Source organism: Ichthyophthirius multifiliis, assembly GCF_000220395.1.
Source record: "Ichthyophthirius multifiliis unplaced genomic scaffold scaff_1120509251156, whole genome shotgun sequence".
In the NCBI taxonomy this organism is placed as follows: domain Eukaryota; phylum Ciliophora; class Oligohymenophorea; order Hymenostomatida; genus Ichthyophthirius; species Ichthyophthirius multifiliis.
Window position 1 is genome coordinate 5,431 of NW_004086150.1, and position 12,214 is coordinate 17,644.

Below are 12,214 nucleotides of genomic sequence, written 5' to 3' on the forward strand. Positions count from 1 at the left end.
AAATGATGAAATAGTCGAAGGATCTTAAATTCTATTAGAATTCACACCTAATACCCTAGTTATTGATGGAACATAGTATTTAGTTTAAAAAAATATAATTTTCTCTTATACTACGACTATAGATTAGAATAAAAAAAACTCAATTTTAATAAAAATTATAAAAATTTAATAAAAAAACGGTGATTTTAAACAAATAGAGTTGACCACAAGACTCAAAATGTCTTATTATGAAGCATATTTTTAAGTAAATGCCTATTTTAGCATTACTGGAGATTTAGATAAATATTCTTTTGAAGGCTCCACACCTAAATATAATATGATAACAAATTATGACAGTATTATCAGTACAATCAATAGTATTATCTATTAAACAGGAGTAGTTTTAGAAAGATAAGATCCTTTGGAGTTTGACTTTGAAGTTAAGTTTGTTATTACTGACTTGTCAACAGACTCTTATATTTAACTTTATTTGCCTACTGTATTGACAAAAAAAGGCACTTTTGATTCCACAAACTGTAAATATTAATATACTGATAAGGCTGTTCTTAAATATAAATCTTTTGATAATTGTAAATTTATTGAAAATACAATTGACAATTAATTTAACATAATAGAAATTTCCTAAATTCCATATAGTGTGATTTAAGATAATATAGCTATAGATGCAAATGCTTTCAACTTGAAATTTAAAATTTCGAATTTAGAAGTAAAATCGGCTTCAAATCATTAAAATAGCATTTTTGAAATTTTCTATAGATTATACTCTAATAAAGTTGATTATATAGATTTTATGACATTTTTATTTTTCACAGAATAAAAAAAACCTAATCTATCTATTAAATTAATAAATACTGTAGATTAATCAGAAAATGCTTCAAATCCAAATTATGGTTTTCCTTCATTTATAAATATAATCACTTCAGATAATTTTGGAAAAAAAGGTATTATTTCAAATGCTTAAACAAATATTGTGAGATTTTTGTCTATTTACTCTTATCATGGATTCTAAAATATAATGAATTTGCCTACTAATAATATAGATGATTTCTATTGCGGGTCATCTTTGAAAAAAACTCGTTGCTATTATGCCGGATAAGACGATACTGTTGATCCTAAAAGCTAAATTTATTTTAATTAATGGGCCAAAATAGTATTTGAGTTACCAATAGAAGCAGATTTAATAGACAATTTCCAATTGATTATTCCAGAAATATTTATACAAGGATCTGAGTATGAGTATAAATATAGAATCGAAGTCGGTTTTTACGATAAATAATCAAGAATTTTTACCGTCTAATACACCTAAGATACTTCAACTTTTGAAGCTAAAACGATGATTAAATCTAAAATTACAGGAGATACTGTTACTAACAATAAATGTGATGCTACTGATATCTAAATTGTGGGATAAGCAGGGGCCACAGCTCCTTAAATTACTTTAAATATTGCTGTATCAGATACATTTAATAATAAAGATCCTATAGTCAGTGCTTCTATTTATGGTTAAGCTTCTTTAATAATAATTACTGATTGGGAATTCTGGCTTGAAAATTAATCTGAATATGCTTATATTAATACAGCTGACCCTAAAATATTAGATGAAAATTTATTGCCAGCTTCTTTAAGATATTTAGATAGAAAAGGTTAGACTAGGTTTGCAGTTGTTTCAATTATTAAATATAATCCAGGTATTATTGGAAGATATGTAAATAAATAAATATATAAGTTAATTTATTTAAAAAAAAATATAGATTTTGTTTAAAAATGTTGTTTTACCATTTTCTTATGATCTACCTAATTTACTATCTATAATAACATCAAATAACGGAAATTTAGATTGCTATAAATAATATTACAATAGTGGAAAAGACAATTTATATTTTTCCGAATTGAAATTATTAGATGTGGTTTTAAAAGATAATGCCGAAGGAATTCTAAATACTGAATGCAAGATAGTATTTTCTCCTACGCATAAAATATAAAGATTTTCTTAAATTAATATAAAATTTTTTGGAATGAAAGTGTATACTAACCAATGCTCTCTAAAAAATTTATAATAAAATATTCTATAATAATGCTCCGTAACATCAGACAGCAGAAATCTAATTGTTAAATTGACTGAAGATAAAATATATGATGGAGAAATCAATTACGAGTTAACTTTTTTGGGAATCGAAATAGAAAGAGATTAAGACAAAAGTATTATTTTATAAATAAGAGATGTTTCAGGGAATGTAATGATTGAATAGTTGACAAAAGTGGTTAATGTGAATTTTTTTTCGCCTTAGTATATAAAAATTTCTCGTATATATTTCAATATTCTCAATCTTTAAGCCTATGCTTAACTAAAAATTAAATTCAATACCCCCAGAAGTTTATATGATAACGAATTTTTGGTAGTGAATATGGGTTCCGATTTAAATGATGCAAATGTAAATACTGATCGACTATCTATTTCTTTATTTTCAAATGACAAACAATTTGATATTGCTGTAAAATTTGAAACATAAATAATATATATTATAATATTTAATAGAGAACAATTTATTTCAGGTGATTATTTCATTTAAATAAACAACGTAAAATTACCACCTTCAAACGTAAACAATATTTGCAAAGTGCAATTTTTGCGAGAATTTGATAAAAATCTAGTTATAACAAATACTTATGATACTACAGTAGGTTTTCCTTAATTATTAGCAACCACTAACTCTCAAATAACTTTAAAAGCATCCAATTATTTACTTGAAGGTTCTTTATAGGAATTTGTATTTGAAATAACAATTTAAGACAGTTAAATTGATGGATTTAGTATTCTCTATATTTATTTTCCTATTTATTATTCACCAGCCCTAACTGATATATAAAAGCATATAAATTGCAAAATGAATTCTATTTAAACTACTTGTGAATACGATCCAGATTATCCTTTCAGGCTGCAAATAAAAAATTCGCCTTTATTAGTACTTCCTGGCGAGTCTTTCGAATTATACGTTTTTGGATTATTAGGTCCTTAATACCTTGATAGAAATAATATTTCTTATAAAAACGAAACTATTTTTATTGCCATAAATAATTAAAAAGACTATTCGTTTTCCGAATATATACACTTGATACCCCCTAAAATTTAAAGAATTCCTGCAAATTATGAATATTTAATTATAAAAGAAGTAACTGTTCAAAAATAAGATACACGAGGAAAATCTGACCACACAATAATTTTTACTACAAGTCTTTCTTTTCCCATAAACTCAGCTTTTTCTATAGTTTTTCCGACCCAATATTCCACACTTATAAGTAATCCAAAACCTAAGTGTGCCATATCGTATGTTTCTTAAACTTTAACTGATGTTTAATTTTAAACTTAAGATTGCTTGGTAAATGGGCTAAATATAGAAGGAAAAATTAACTAAAACATTCCTTAAAATACTTAAAGTATTAAAATTTATATAAAAGACGTGCCTACACCACCAGATCCAGGTTTAGTAGATATGTCATATATGATTTTGTCGATTTTTGAAGAAAATAAACAATATGTCATTAGTAGGTCTAATTATTAAACTAATGAAATGAAAAACATAGAATTTAAAGAAAAAAGTAATTATTTGAAAATCGAAGAAGGAGGTTAAGAAGGTAAATACGTTAGAATTACAAAGGGGACATTTTCAAATAAAATTTATATAAGAACTTCTAATTTGTCAAAATTTTAGTCTAATTTATTAATAAATCTGGAAGCTCCAGGGTTCAAAATAGTTTCTTAGGATATATACGTATATTTAGGAGATTAAGAATAAGCTTTTAGGATAGGAGTAAGCAATGAATTATTGGAGAAAGTTTACAGTTTATAAATTAAGAAGAAAGAATTTGGACTTAAACCAATTTATAATGTTTTCGATAATATGATTGTGTTTGTTATGAATGCTCCTGTAGTTATTTAAATGCCTTAAATTATTACTGTTCCTCTTGGAGGATGTTCTTTACCTGAAAAGATTTAAATAGGAAATGTACCATATGAAAATGTCGAAATTGTATATGAATTTGCGAATTTTTTGGAAATGAATATCGAACTCTCGACTTTTACTTCAACTTTTAATTCAGAAACTTCCTTTAGGTATTTAAGTTTTTGTGCTTTAAATAGTAATGTTTAAGCTATTAATACGGAAATTAACATGAAACTTAGTGGTATATTTATTTTTAGATATATTATTTTATTTTTAATATTAAATAATTAGGCATAAATAAAAATTCTTATTAACTAGCATTTAAAGATAAAAGTACAAATGTTATAATAGCTGAAGTAGTTCAAAAAGACAAATCAATAAAACCTACTCTTAATCTAAGCGTTTTTTAAACAAAAAGGAGTTATGCTAAATTTCTAGTCTAAGCAAATACTAATGGAGTTGTTTATTGGAATATATCTGTGATTGAAAATTATGTATCTAAAAGTTTAGAGGATATAAAAATTCTTATCAAAGAATCGAATACTATTATTTAGTAAACCTAAGATATTTTGTATATTTTTTAAGGAAATAAAAAAGATTAAAGAATTGGCTTAATCGCCTTTAAATAAAGTAATGTTGATTAAACTTATATTGATATTGATGAATTAATTCCAGAAACTAAATATATAATTTGCGTTTATTTTGATACTGAGTTTAGATAAGCTACAGAAGAACAATGTCTCAATTTTACTACTTTAGGTATATTTTATAATTTATATATATTTACATAAATTTATTTTTAGAATGGGAACCATTTACTAAAATAACAGTTTCTTTTAATAAATATGCTTTTTCTGATAATATAAATGATGTTTTGTGCTTTTATGTATCTTAATCATAAACAAGAATAAAAAAGTAAAAAAAAAACATACAATATATATTTATATAAATTAAAAGAAAATATATAAAATTTATATATAAAAAAAAGTATAATTAATGCAGATGGATTAAGTTGTTCTAGAAATGCAATGCCTGAATAATATTATTTTAAATACAAAGGAGTAATTAACTCGAATGCAAATAAATCAACAAATATTTATCTAATTCCTGATTTATAATTCGAAAATGATCAATCAATAAATGTTCTTAAAGATTTATACGATGCAATGAATATAATTTAAGATGCGAAAAATAAATTTAACATTAATTATATTTCGCAAACTGCTTACTCATATAAGTTTAAATATATATAAGCTTAAAACAAAGTTGATGATTTTTAAATTCCTAATTTAGTGAATATATCTTTTAAAACAAAAGGAACTGCCTATAATTCTGCTTTAATCATTGATTAGCTTGAATTAAGTACCGATGGATAAGTTTATTTTATTGCTGAAAGATATGCTAAAGCAGTATATGATCCAGTAAAAGACTAAATTTATGACTCCCCAATAGCCTTTTTAAAAAAACCAACTCCTGAATAAATTGTTTCGTGCAAAAATAATATTAATTATAAAGCAGAATTATGCTTTAAAGCAGTCTACAATAATGGATAGCAAATTAAATTTGAAATTACTGATTTAAATCCAAATACTCGTTATAAGATCTATTATATTATTGCTAATCATTTTCCTATAATACCTATATATGGTAATTTTTATATAATATTCATTTTTAAAATTTATTAAATATTTTTTTATTCTAAAGGTGAATAAGTTTATGAAGAAATAGTCTTAAGTTCACCATATGGAGGTGGACTTATTTCAAATGGAAAATTAATTTGTTTCTCTTTAATTATTTTTATAACAAAAATTATTATGTGAAAAATAAAAATAAATACAACAAAGAATTTATTATATATAAAATAAAAAAATATGTATTTTTATAATTAAATAAATTAATATAAAAATTATGAATAATTTTAATATTATAATATATATATATTATAGTATAATATCAAATTTACCTTTATAAATATATTTTATTATTTTCAGTAAATTTCATGCCAATTAAATACTTTAAAAGTACTTATTTCAATACTATTTTATTTAATAAATTATATCTTCTATGTATATTATTGAATTCATTTTTTATTTGTTGTAGCAATAAAATAACTCAATTAAGAATGCAGAATTTAAATTATACAAGTTCCATTAGAACTTAATTATAATTAAAAACCAGAACTTTCCAAAAAAAATATTCTTTATTTTATATAAACTCACATCAAATTTAAATCATTTTTTCTCATATTTTTTGTTAATAAACGAATAAAAGTGATTTATTTTTCACTTAGAATATGCTTGCTATTTTAATTTTTTTATCTTTACTTAATTCAAGACTTTTATCAAAAATAGATCATCATTAAATGCAGTAAAAAGTACTTATGTACTCATAATCTGAATTATAATTCATATTTTTTAATTAATACTAATTACTGATATTTTTTATTATTTACACTATTTTTCATATTTTATAAAATGGCAATATAATTTGTATTAATAAAATAATTTTTGAATAGTTATTTTATCTTAACTATTTATTATTTAACATTGCATATTATTCTATAAAATTATTCTAATAGCCCCTGTGCCTTCGATGCCTTCGATAATATCTAATTCGATTTTCAGGTTGAAATAAAAAACTAAATTTTAGTTGAAAATTTCGGGTTATTTTACTATTTAAATTAATATCATCTTCTTTTTATTCTTCTTCTATTTTAAAACTTTTACAATTATTTTATGAAAATTTTATTAAATTTTGTTTTTTTATAAATTTATGTTTAAATATTATTTTCAATATTTCCATTTTAAAAATTTAAAAATATTTATAAGGCTAAGTATTTTAAAGAAAAAATAATGCTCTCATTAGTTAATTTTTTTTATAAATATAGTAATATTAATTATTAAATTATTTTTTTTATATTTAAAGTAAAAAAATTTTTTTATATGTACTTTAGTTATTTTTAATATTAAAATTTTAAATTATAATCAAATTTTATTTAAAACTAACTATTTCGTATATAATTTTAGAGTTAATATTAACAAGTTAAACAAATATATATAATATAATAAATAAAAAAGGTTTTTTATATTTTAAAAATTGAATTAAATGACTAAACACATATAATTAATCAAAATAAATTCTATTTATTAATTAACATGTTTAATATTTATTAATTAATTAATAATTATATTTTATATGTTCGATTTTTTATATCAATTTTATATATACTATCTTCTTTTTTCTTTAATTCTATCTAGTGTAAGAACATAAAAATGATGTAATTCCTTTCTATATTAAGCTTGTTTTATTTTATAATAGAAAAACCCTACAAATCCTGCTATAAAAGCACTTTAAACTGATTAAAATGCCAAAGATTTTGTGTTTGGGGTAGTAATAATATAATAAATCATTGCTGTCCCGAAACTTGCACTACTAAAAAATAATGATTATTATTAGCTTTTATTTAATAATAGTTGATTGTCATTCCATTTTACTTATTCATTTATATCTAAATATGAAAAATATTCTTTAACTAAATCCTCTTTTGAAGAAGTATTCATATTTACAGAAATAACATCAGTTTTATTTGTTCTTCCTGAATATTTTGAAAGCATTCCTAAATAATATTTTTATTGTTCTGAAAATTATTCCAATTCCATTCTTTACCGAGGGATTGGATTATATTTGAAATTATAATCCATTTATTTTATTTTATTTTATTTTATATAAAAAAGATTTATTTTTTAATTATAAAATAAATATTCACTAATAAAGAAAATATAATATTGATATAATCTTTATAATTATTTAATAAAAAAAAAAATCAATTCAAAATTATTTATTTTTTTTAAACAATGAAAAAGTGTTAAAATTGATATTTTATTTCTATTTAATATATTTATCCAACAAATTTTATTACTCATTTTAATTATTTTATTATTAATATAAAAGTTTCAAATTAAAATAAAATTAAGTGTATTTTATCGGCTATTTATTAATTAAAATATTCTCAAAATAATTATTAACCTCCGAATTTTTTTTCCCAAATAAAAATTTTTACCTATATTTCCTATCTTCCTAAGCTTTCTTCATTTACCAAGCCAAATTTTTAATTCTCACTAAGGATTTTTAACTATTTTGGTTTAAAATTCTTCTACTATTATACCTAAATGTTTCAAAAAATCTCCCGATTTACGATGACTTAGGAGAATTCCCCAAACTGAAATTTTTCGCATTATTATCAGTAGAATATTTTTAATTATTAAATAACTCTATAGGATTAAGTAAAGGCGGTTTGAATTTGGTAGCCTTACTATTTAATTTTCCCTAACCTTATTATTAAAATTAGCAATCTTCTATATATGTTTCGTTAATTTTTTTATTCTCTTATATTTTTGCATTACTTTCTTTCCTTTTTAATGCGATTTCATTTGCCCTTTAATTAATCCAATTGTCTTTAAAAATATTATTATTTTCTTTAAATTATGAACTCTGATATATTTTCTAACAATCAATAAAATTTTATAGTGATAATTTATAAATGACCGCCTAATCCGATATGCATTAAGCATTTGTAACTCTATATAATTTTTTATTGAAGATTTCATCAACACCAAAATAAGAATTTTGAGATAAAATAGTTAATGCAATTGTTGTTTTAGGTTTTTATTTAATTAATTGATATTAATTAAATTATTCTTCTACTTTATCAATATATTCTATTTTCATATTTTTAGTTATTTCTATTTCTCCAGATTTTATTAAATAAATATCAGTTATTAAGTCCCCTTCTTTATAAAAATATCTATTTTTAAGGATTGTTTCTTCTTTAAAATCTCTTAAAAGACTCATTAATTTGCTATTAGGAATATATTTAAAAAAAGCAAACTGCTTCATAAAGTTAATTTTGTTTAACATTTTTTATTTTTCTAATTCTCCTATTATTTTATCAAAGCCATTTTTCGATAAAACAAATAAATGTGTGTCTGTTTTACACACTATAGACGCAGTTCTATTTTAAATATATAATTTATTCATATTTTATATTACCTTGGTAACGAAGTTATTAAAGCAATTTCTCCAAAAGATTCCCATTAAGAGAAAATTTTGACCAACTTTCGATCTGGATATTTAATAGACAAAAATTAATTATCATCAATGTTATTATCTTGTAATTAAATAGGCTATTATTAATTTGATGTATTTTTATCTTTTTAAAATTTCGCTTATTGCTATTGCTATTGTTATTGTTATTGTTATTGTTATTGCTATTGCTATTATTATTATTGTTATTATTAGTGTTAGTGTTAGTTTTAGTGTTAGTGTTAGTTTTATTGCTAGTGTTAGTTTTAGTGTTAGTGTTAGTTTTAGTGTTAGTGTTATTAATTTTACTATATTTATTAAGATTATTCTTTTGTTTTAAGGCACAGTTTTCATTAAGCACCATACTTAACCTTTTTATTTTTTTAGTAAAATATATATATATTTTTTTTTACCTTTTATTATTATATAAAATTATTCTCCAATATCTCCTTCATGAAAAATTACAGATTATTTTTCGTAAAATCTATATTTGACTTCTCTATATAAATAATTAAGAACCTCTTCACTTTCGAAAAGGCTAGCATTTTTTTAAAAAAATGCTATATTTATTAATACTTTTTTTATGAATAGTTTTTCATTTGCGGTTTTAATCTTCTTTTTTGCTACTTCTATCGTAAGCTATTTTTTTTTTTTTCAAAATTTTATGTATTTCTTTTATAATTTTTTTGACTTCACAAATATTATTTAATGAAAAATCAATCGGCTTTTGCTTTTCAATAATATCACTATATAATTTTTTGAATTCGTCCTGTTACATATTAATTAATTAATTATAAAAAATTATATGTTTAAAAAAATAAAATTAATTATTTTGCTTAAAACAATAAATTTATTTACATTAAAATAATTAATCACAATTTAAAAATATATATATATATATATAAATATATATATATATATATATATATATATATATATATATATAAAATACCATATATTATTTTAAATTTTTTATTAAATATATCTTTATAATAAAAATTATTCAATATTTAATAAATAAAATAACAAATATTATTTCATATAAATAATTATTATATTTAAAAATATATATTAAAAAAATATAAAAAAAATGAACAATTTATTAAAAATTTTAGCCTTAACCTGCCTCATAGTATTAATTACTTGCCAAAAATACTCTGGTGAAGATTACTAAAAATAAACTCGTTAAGAAAAACTTTCTTAACTCTTAGAAGAAATCTTAAAAGACTCTACTCCTGGCAATTTCCCTAGTACTCTAAGTTTAGCTGGTATATTCACTGAATCAATGAAAGTCACAATGAATCTCTAATCAGACTAATTCCCTGAAGGTCGTAAAAAGTTTATCCATTCAGTCGGAAATGTAGCTCATGCTTAATTTTAAGCCGAACCAGATACTCCCTACACTGGCTTCTTCAAAGGAGCAGACAGTTTATTAATTAGACTTTCATGTGCTAAAAAACCAAATCCAACCAAGGAACCTTTAAATAATTTTATTCCTGGAATTGCTTTGAAATATTTAGTTGATGGATAACCTTCTGCTAATTTAGTGGCTATGAATTCTGTTAATGGAATACCCTCATGGAATTTTTTTGCAGAAGAAATATCAAATCACATAGGACTTGCCTCAGGATTATCTTTAAAACTACTCTCTTAAAAATTCGCATCTGCAACAAAATAAATTTAAACTGTTGGCTTGAAAGCTTTTGCTTCACATGATTAAAACGGAAAAGCAGTAGATAATGTCAAATATCCTTGGAAATTGATTTTTAGAGCTCCTGATAATATCAAAGAAATGTTTTCTGATACATTTAAAAACTATTATACTGATTAATTGAAAACTATTCCCGCAGAAACTGTTCTTTATGAAGTTTTTGCTGTTGAAAACCCTGAAGATGGATGTTAAAAGAAAATAGGAAAAATATTTTTGAAAAGTAAACTTAATACAAGTAAATTTGGTGATTAATAATTATTTTTCTAACATTAGGATATGGAAAATGATTTGAAAGAAAGACCTTAATGGAGAGATTATACACCTTCTTGGAGTTTTTGGAATATATTTAATACTCCAGATAAATAAACTAAGAAAATAGAAGGAAAATGTCCTTTCAAACAAATGTTTTAATATTGATAAAAAATATTAAATGAAGAAAAAAAAATTCACAAAAATTTTTTGATATTAGTAAAAAATATAAATATAAATTTTAATTTATTATTATTTTAAATTTATATTTATCTTTATATTTAAAATTATTAAATTTAGTCATAAAATTATATCTATTTTATAATATTTATTTAATGTAATGATTTTTACTTTAAATGTAAAAAGAATTCATATATTATTGAAATAGAATTTATTTTTATTTATATCATTGATAATGTATTTAAAATAAATTAAATATTGTTTGAATAAGTAATTTTTCAAAAAATTAAATTATCTAATTAAATAAATTTGATTATATTATTATATTATATAAATTAATATTATATATCTTTTCTTAAATCAATATAAATTAATAAATAATATTAATAATATATATAAGTCATGATATAAAAATAATATAAATAAATTACGTAATAAAATATTAAATATATTTTTATATATTGTATTTATCTATATATATAATATATACTTTCTAATTTTTATAAAAAATTAATTATTACATTACATTTTATAATCAAAAAATATTGATTTTAAAATTTTCAAATAATTTTTAAAATCGAAAAAAAATTATATTAAAATATTATAGTTTAAATTTAAATAAACTGGATTGCATACTAAAGGCTTTAACTCTTCTTAAAAGAATTTTAAAATGACTCTTCAACTGGTTATTTTACTTCAAGCTATTGGATTATCTAAATTTTTTGTTGAACCACAATTAATATCCATGAAATTCGTATCTGATATAATGCTTCCTTCCTATTAAAAAGTAATTTATTCAAACAGTAATATATTCCACGTCGAGTTTTAAGCTGAACCCGTTGCTTCCTCCATACACAGTTTTAAGTTTTTTTAAAAGTAGCAGACAGTGTAATAATAAGAAAATATTTTGTAATAAAGCCTGACGCAATCAAAGAACTGAAATAGCTTTATTCCAGGAATATCTTTGAATTTTTTAATTGATGGATAGCGTTCTGAAAAAAAAAAATTGTGTTATGAATGTGCATAGGATTTTTTCAGATTTAATCACCTT

At 21.4% G+C, this 12,214-nt stretch overlaps 5 protein-coding genes across 5 annotated transcripts, besides 10 other annotated features; 4 read left to right on the forward strand and 1 right to left on the reverse strand. All coding sequences in view use genetic code 6, as the record gives it.

Annotated features, from left to right (window-relative positions):
* Nucleotides 1-217: 217 nt before the first annotated feature.
* IMG5_150750 (hypothetical protein) lies at nt 218-2,557 on the forward strand (the record flags this gene model as incomplete). The annotated part of the gene is made up of 3 exons (XM_004030867.1): nt 218-515; nt 858-1,705; nt 2,537-2,557. The coding sequence occupies 3 exons, from the start codon at nt 218-220 to the stop codon at nt 2,555-2,557; spliced, it is 1,167 nt and encodes a 388-aa protein (XP_004030915.1).
* Nucleotides 2,558-3,178: 621 nt separating this feature from the next.
* On the reverse strand, nt 3,179-3,541 carry IMG5_150760 (hypothetical protein; the record flags this gene model as incomplete). The annotated part of the gene is made up of 2 exons (XM_004030868.1): nt 3,179-3,386; nt 3,459-3,541. 2 exons carry the CDS (start codon nt 3,539-3,541, stop codon nt 3,179-3,181), a joined length of 291 nt encoding a protein of 96 aa, XP_004030916.1.
* Nucleotides 3,542-3,569: 28 nt separating this feature from the next.
* On the forward strand, nt 3,570-5,761 carry IMG5_150770 (hypothetical protein; the record flags this gene model as incomplete). The annotated part of the gene is made up of 5 exons (XM_004030869.1): nt 3,570-4,182; nt 4,233-4,700; nt 4,772-4,856; nt 4,930-5,588; nt 5,646-5,761. 5 exons carry the CDS (start codon nt 3,570-3,572, stop codon nt 5,759-5,761), a joined length of 1,941 nt encoding a protein of 646 aa, XP_004030917.1.
* A 922-nt stretch (nt 5,762-6,683) lies between these two features.
* Nucleotides 6,684-6,719: a microsatellite.
* A 922-nt stretch (nt 6,720-7,641) lies between these two features.
* Nucleotides 7,642-7,666: a microsatellite.
* Nucleotides 7,667-7,879: 213 nt separating this feature from the next.
* IMG5_150780 (hypothetical protein) lies at nt 7,880-9,330 on the forward strand. The gene has a single exon (XM_004030870.1). It carries the CDS (start codon nt 8,585-8,587, stop codon nt 9,137-9,139), a length of 555 nt encoding a protein of 184 aa, XP_004030918.1. The 5' UTR covers nt 7,880-8,584; the 3' UTR covers nt 9,140-9,330.
* Nucleotides 9,167-9,225: a microsatellite.
* Nucleotides 9,167-9,324: a microsatellite.
* Nucleotides 9,167-9,325: a microsatellite.
* Nucleotides 9,168-9,219: a microsatellite.
* Nucleotides 9,236-9,322: a microsatellite.
* A 578-nt stretch (nt 9,331-9,908) lies between the features above and the next one.
* Nucleotides 9,909-9,969: a microsatellite.
* Nucleotides 9,970-10,113: 144 nt separating this feature from the next.
* On the forward strand, nt 10,114-11,362 carry IMG5_150790 (hypothetical protein; the record flags this gene model as incomplete). Its single annotated transcript, XM_004030871.1, has 2 exons — nt 10,114-11,202; nt 11,284-11,362. One exon carries the CDS (start codon nt 10,114-10,116, stop codon nt 11,149-11,151), a length of 1,038 nt encoding a protein of 345 aa, XP_004030919.1. The 3' UTR covers nt 11,152-11,202; nt 11,284-11,362.
* Nucleotides 11,219-11,274: a microsatellite.
* Nucleotides 11,363-11,448: 86 nt separating the features above from the next.
* Nucleotides 11,449-11,500: a microsatellite.
* Nucleotides 11,501-12,214: the final 714 nt, after the last annotated feature.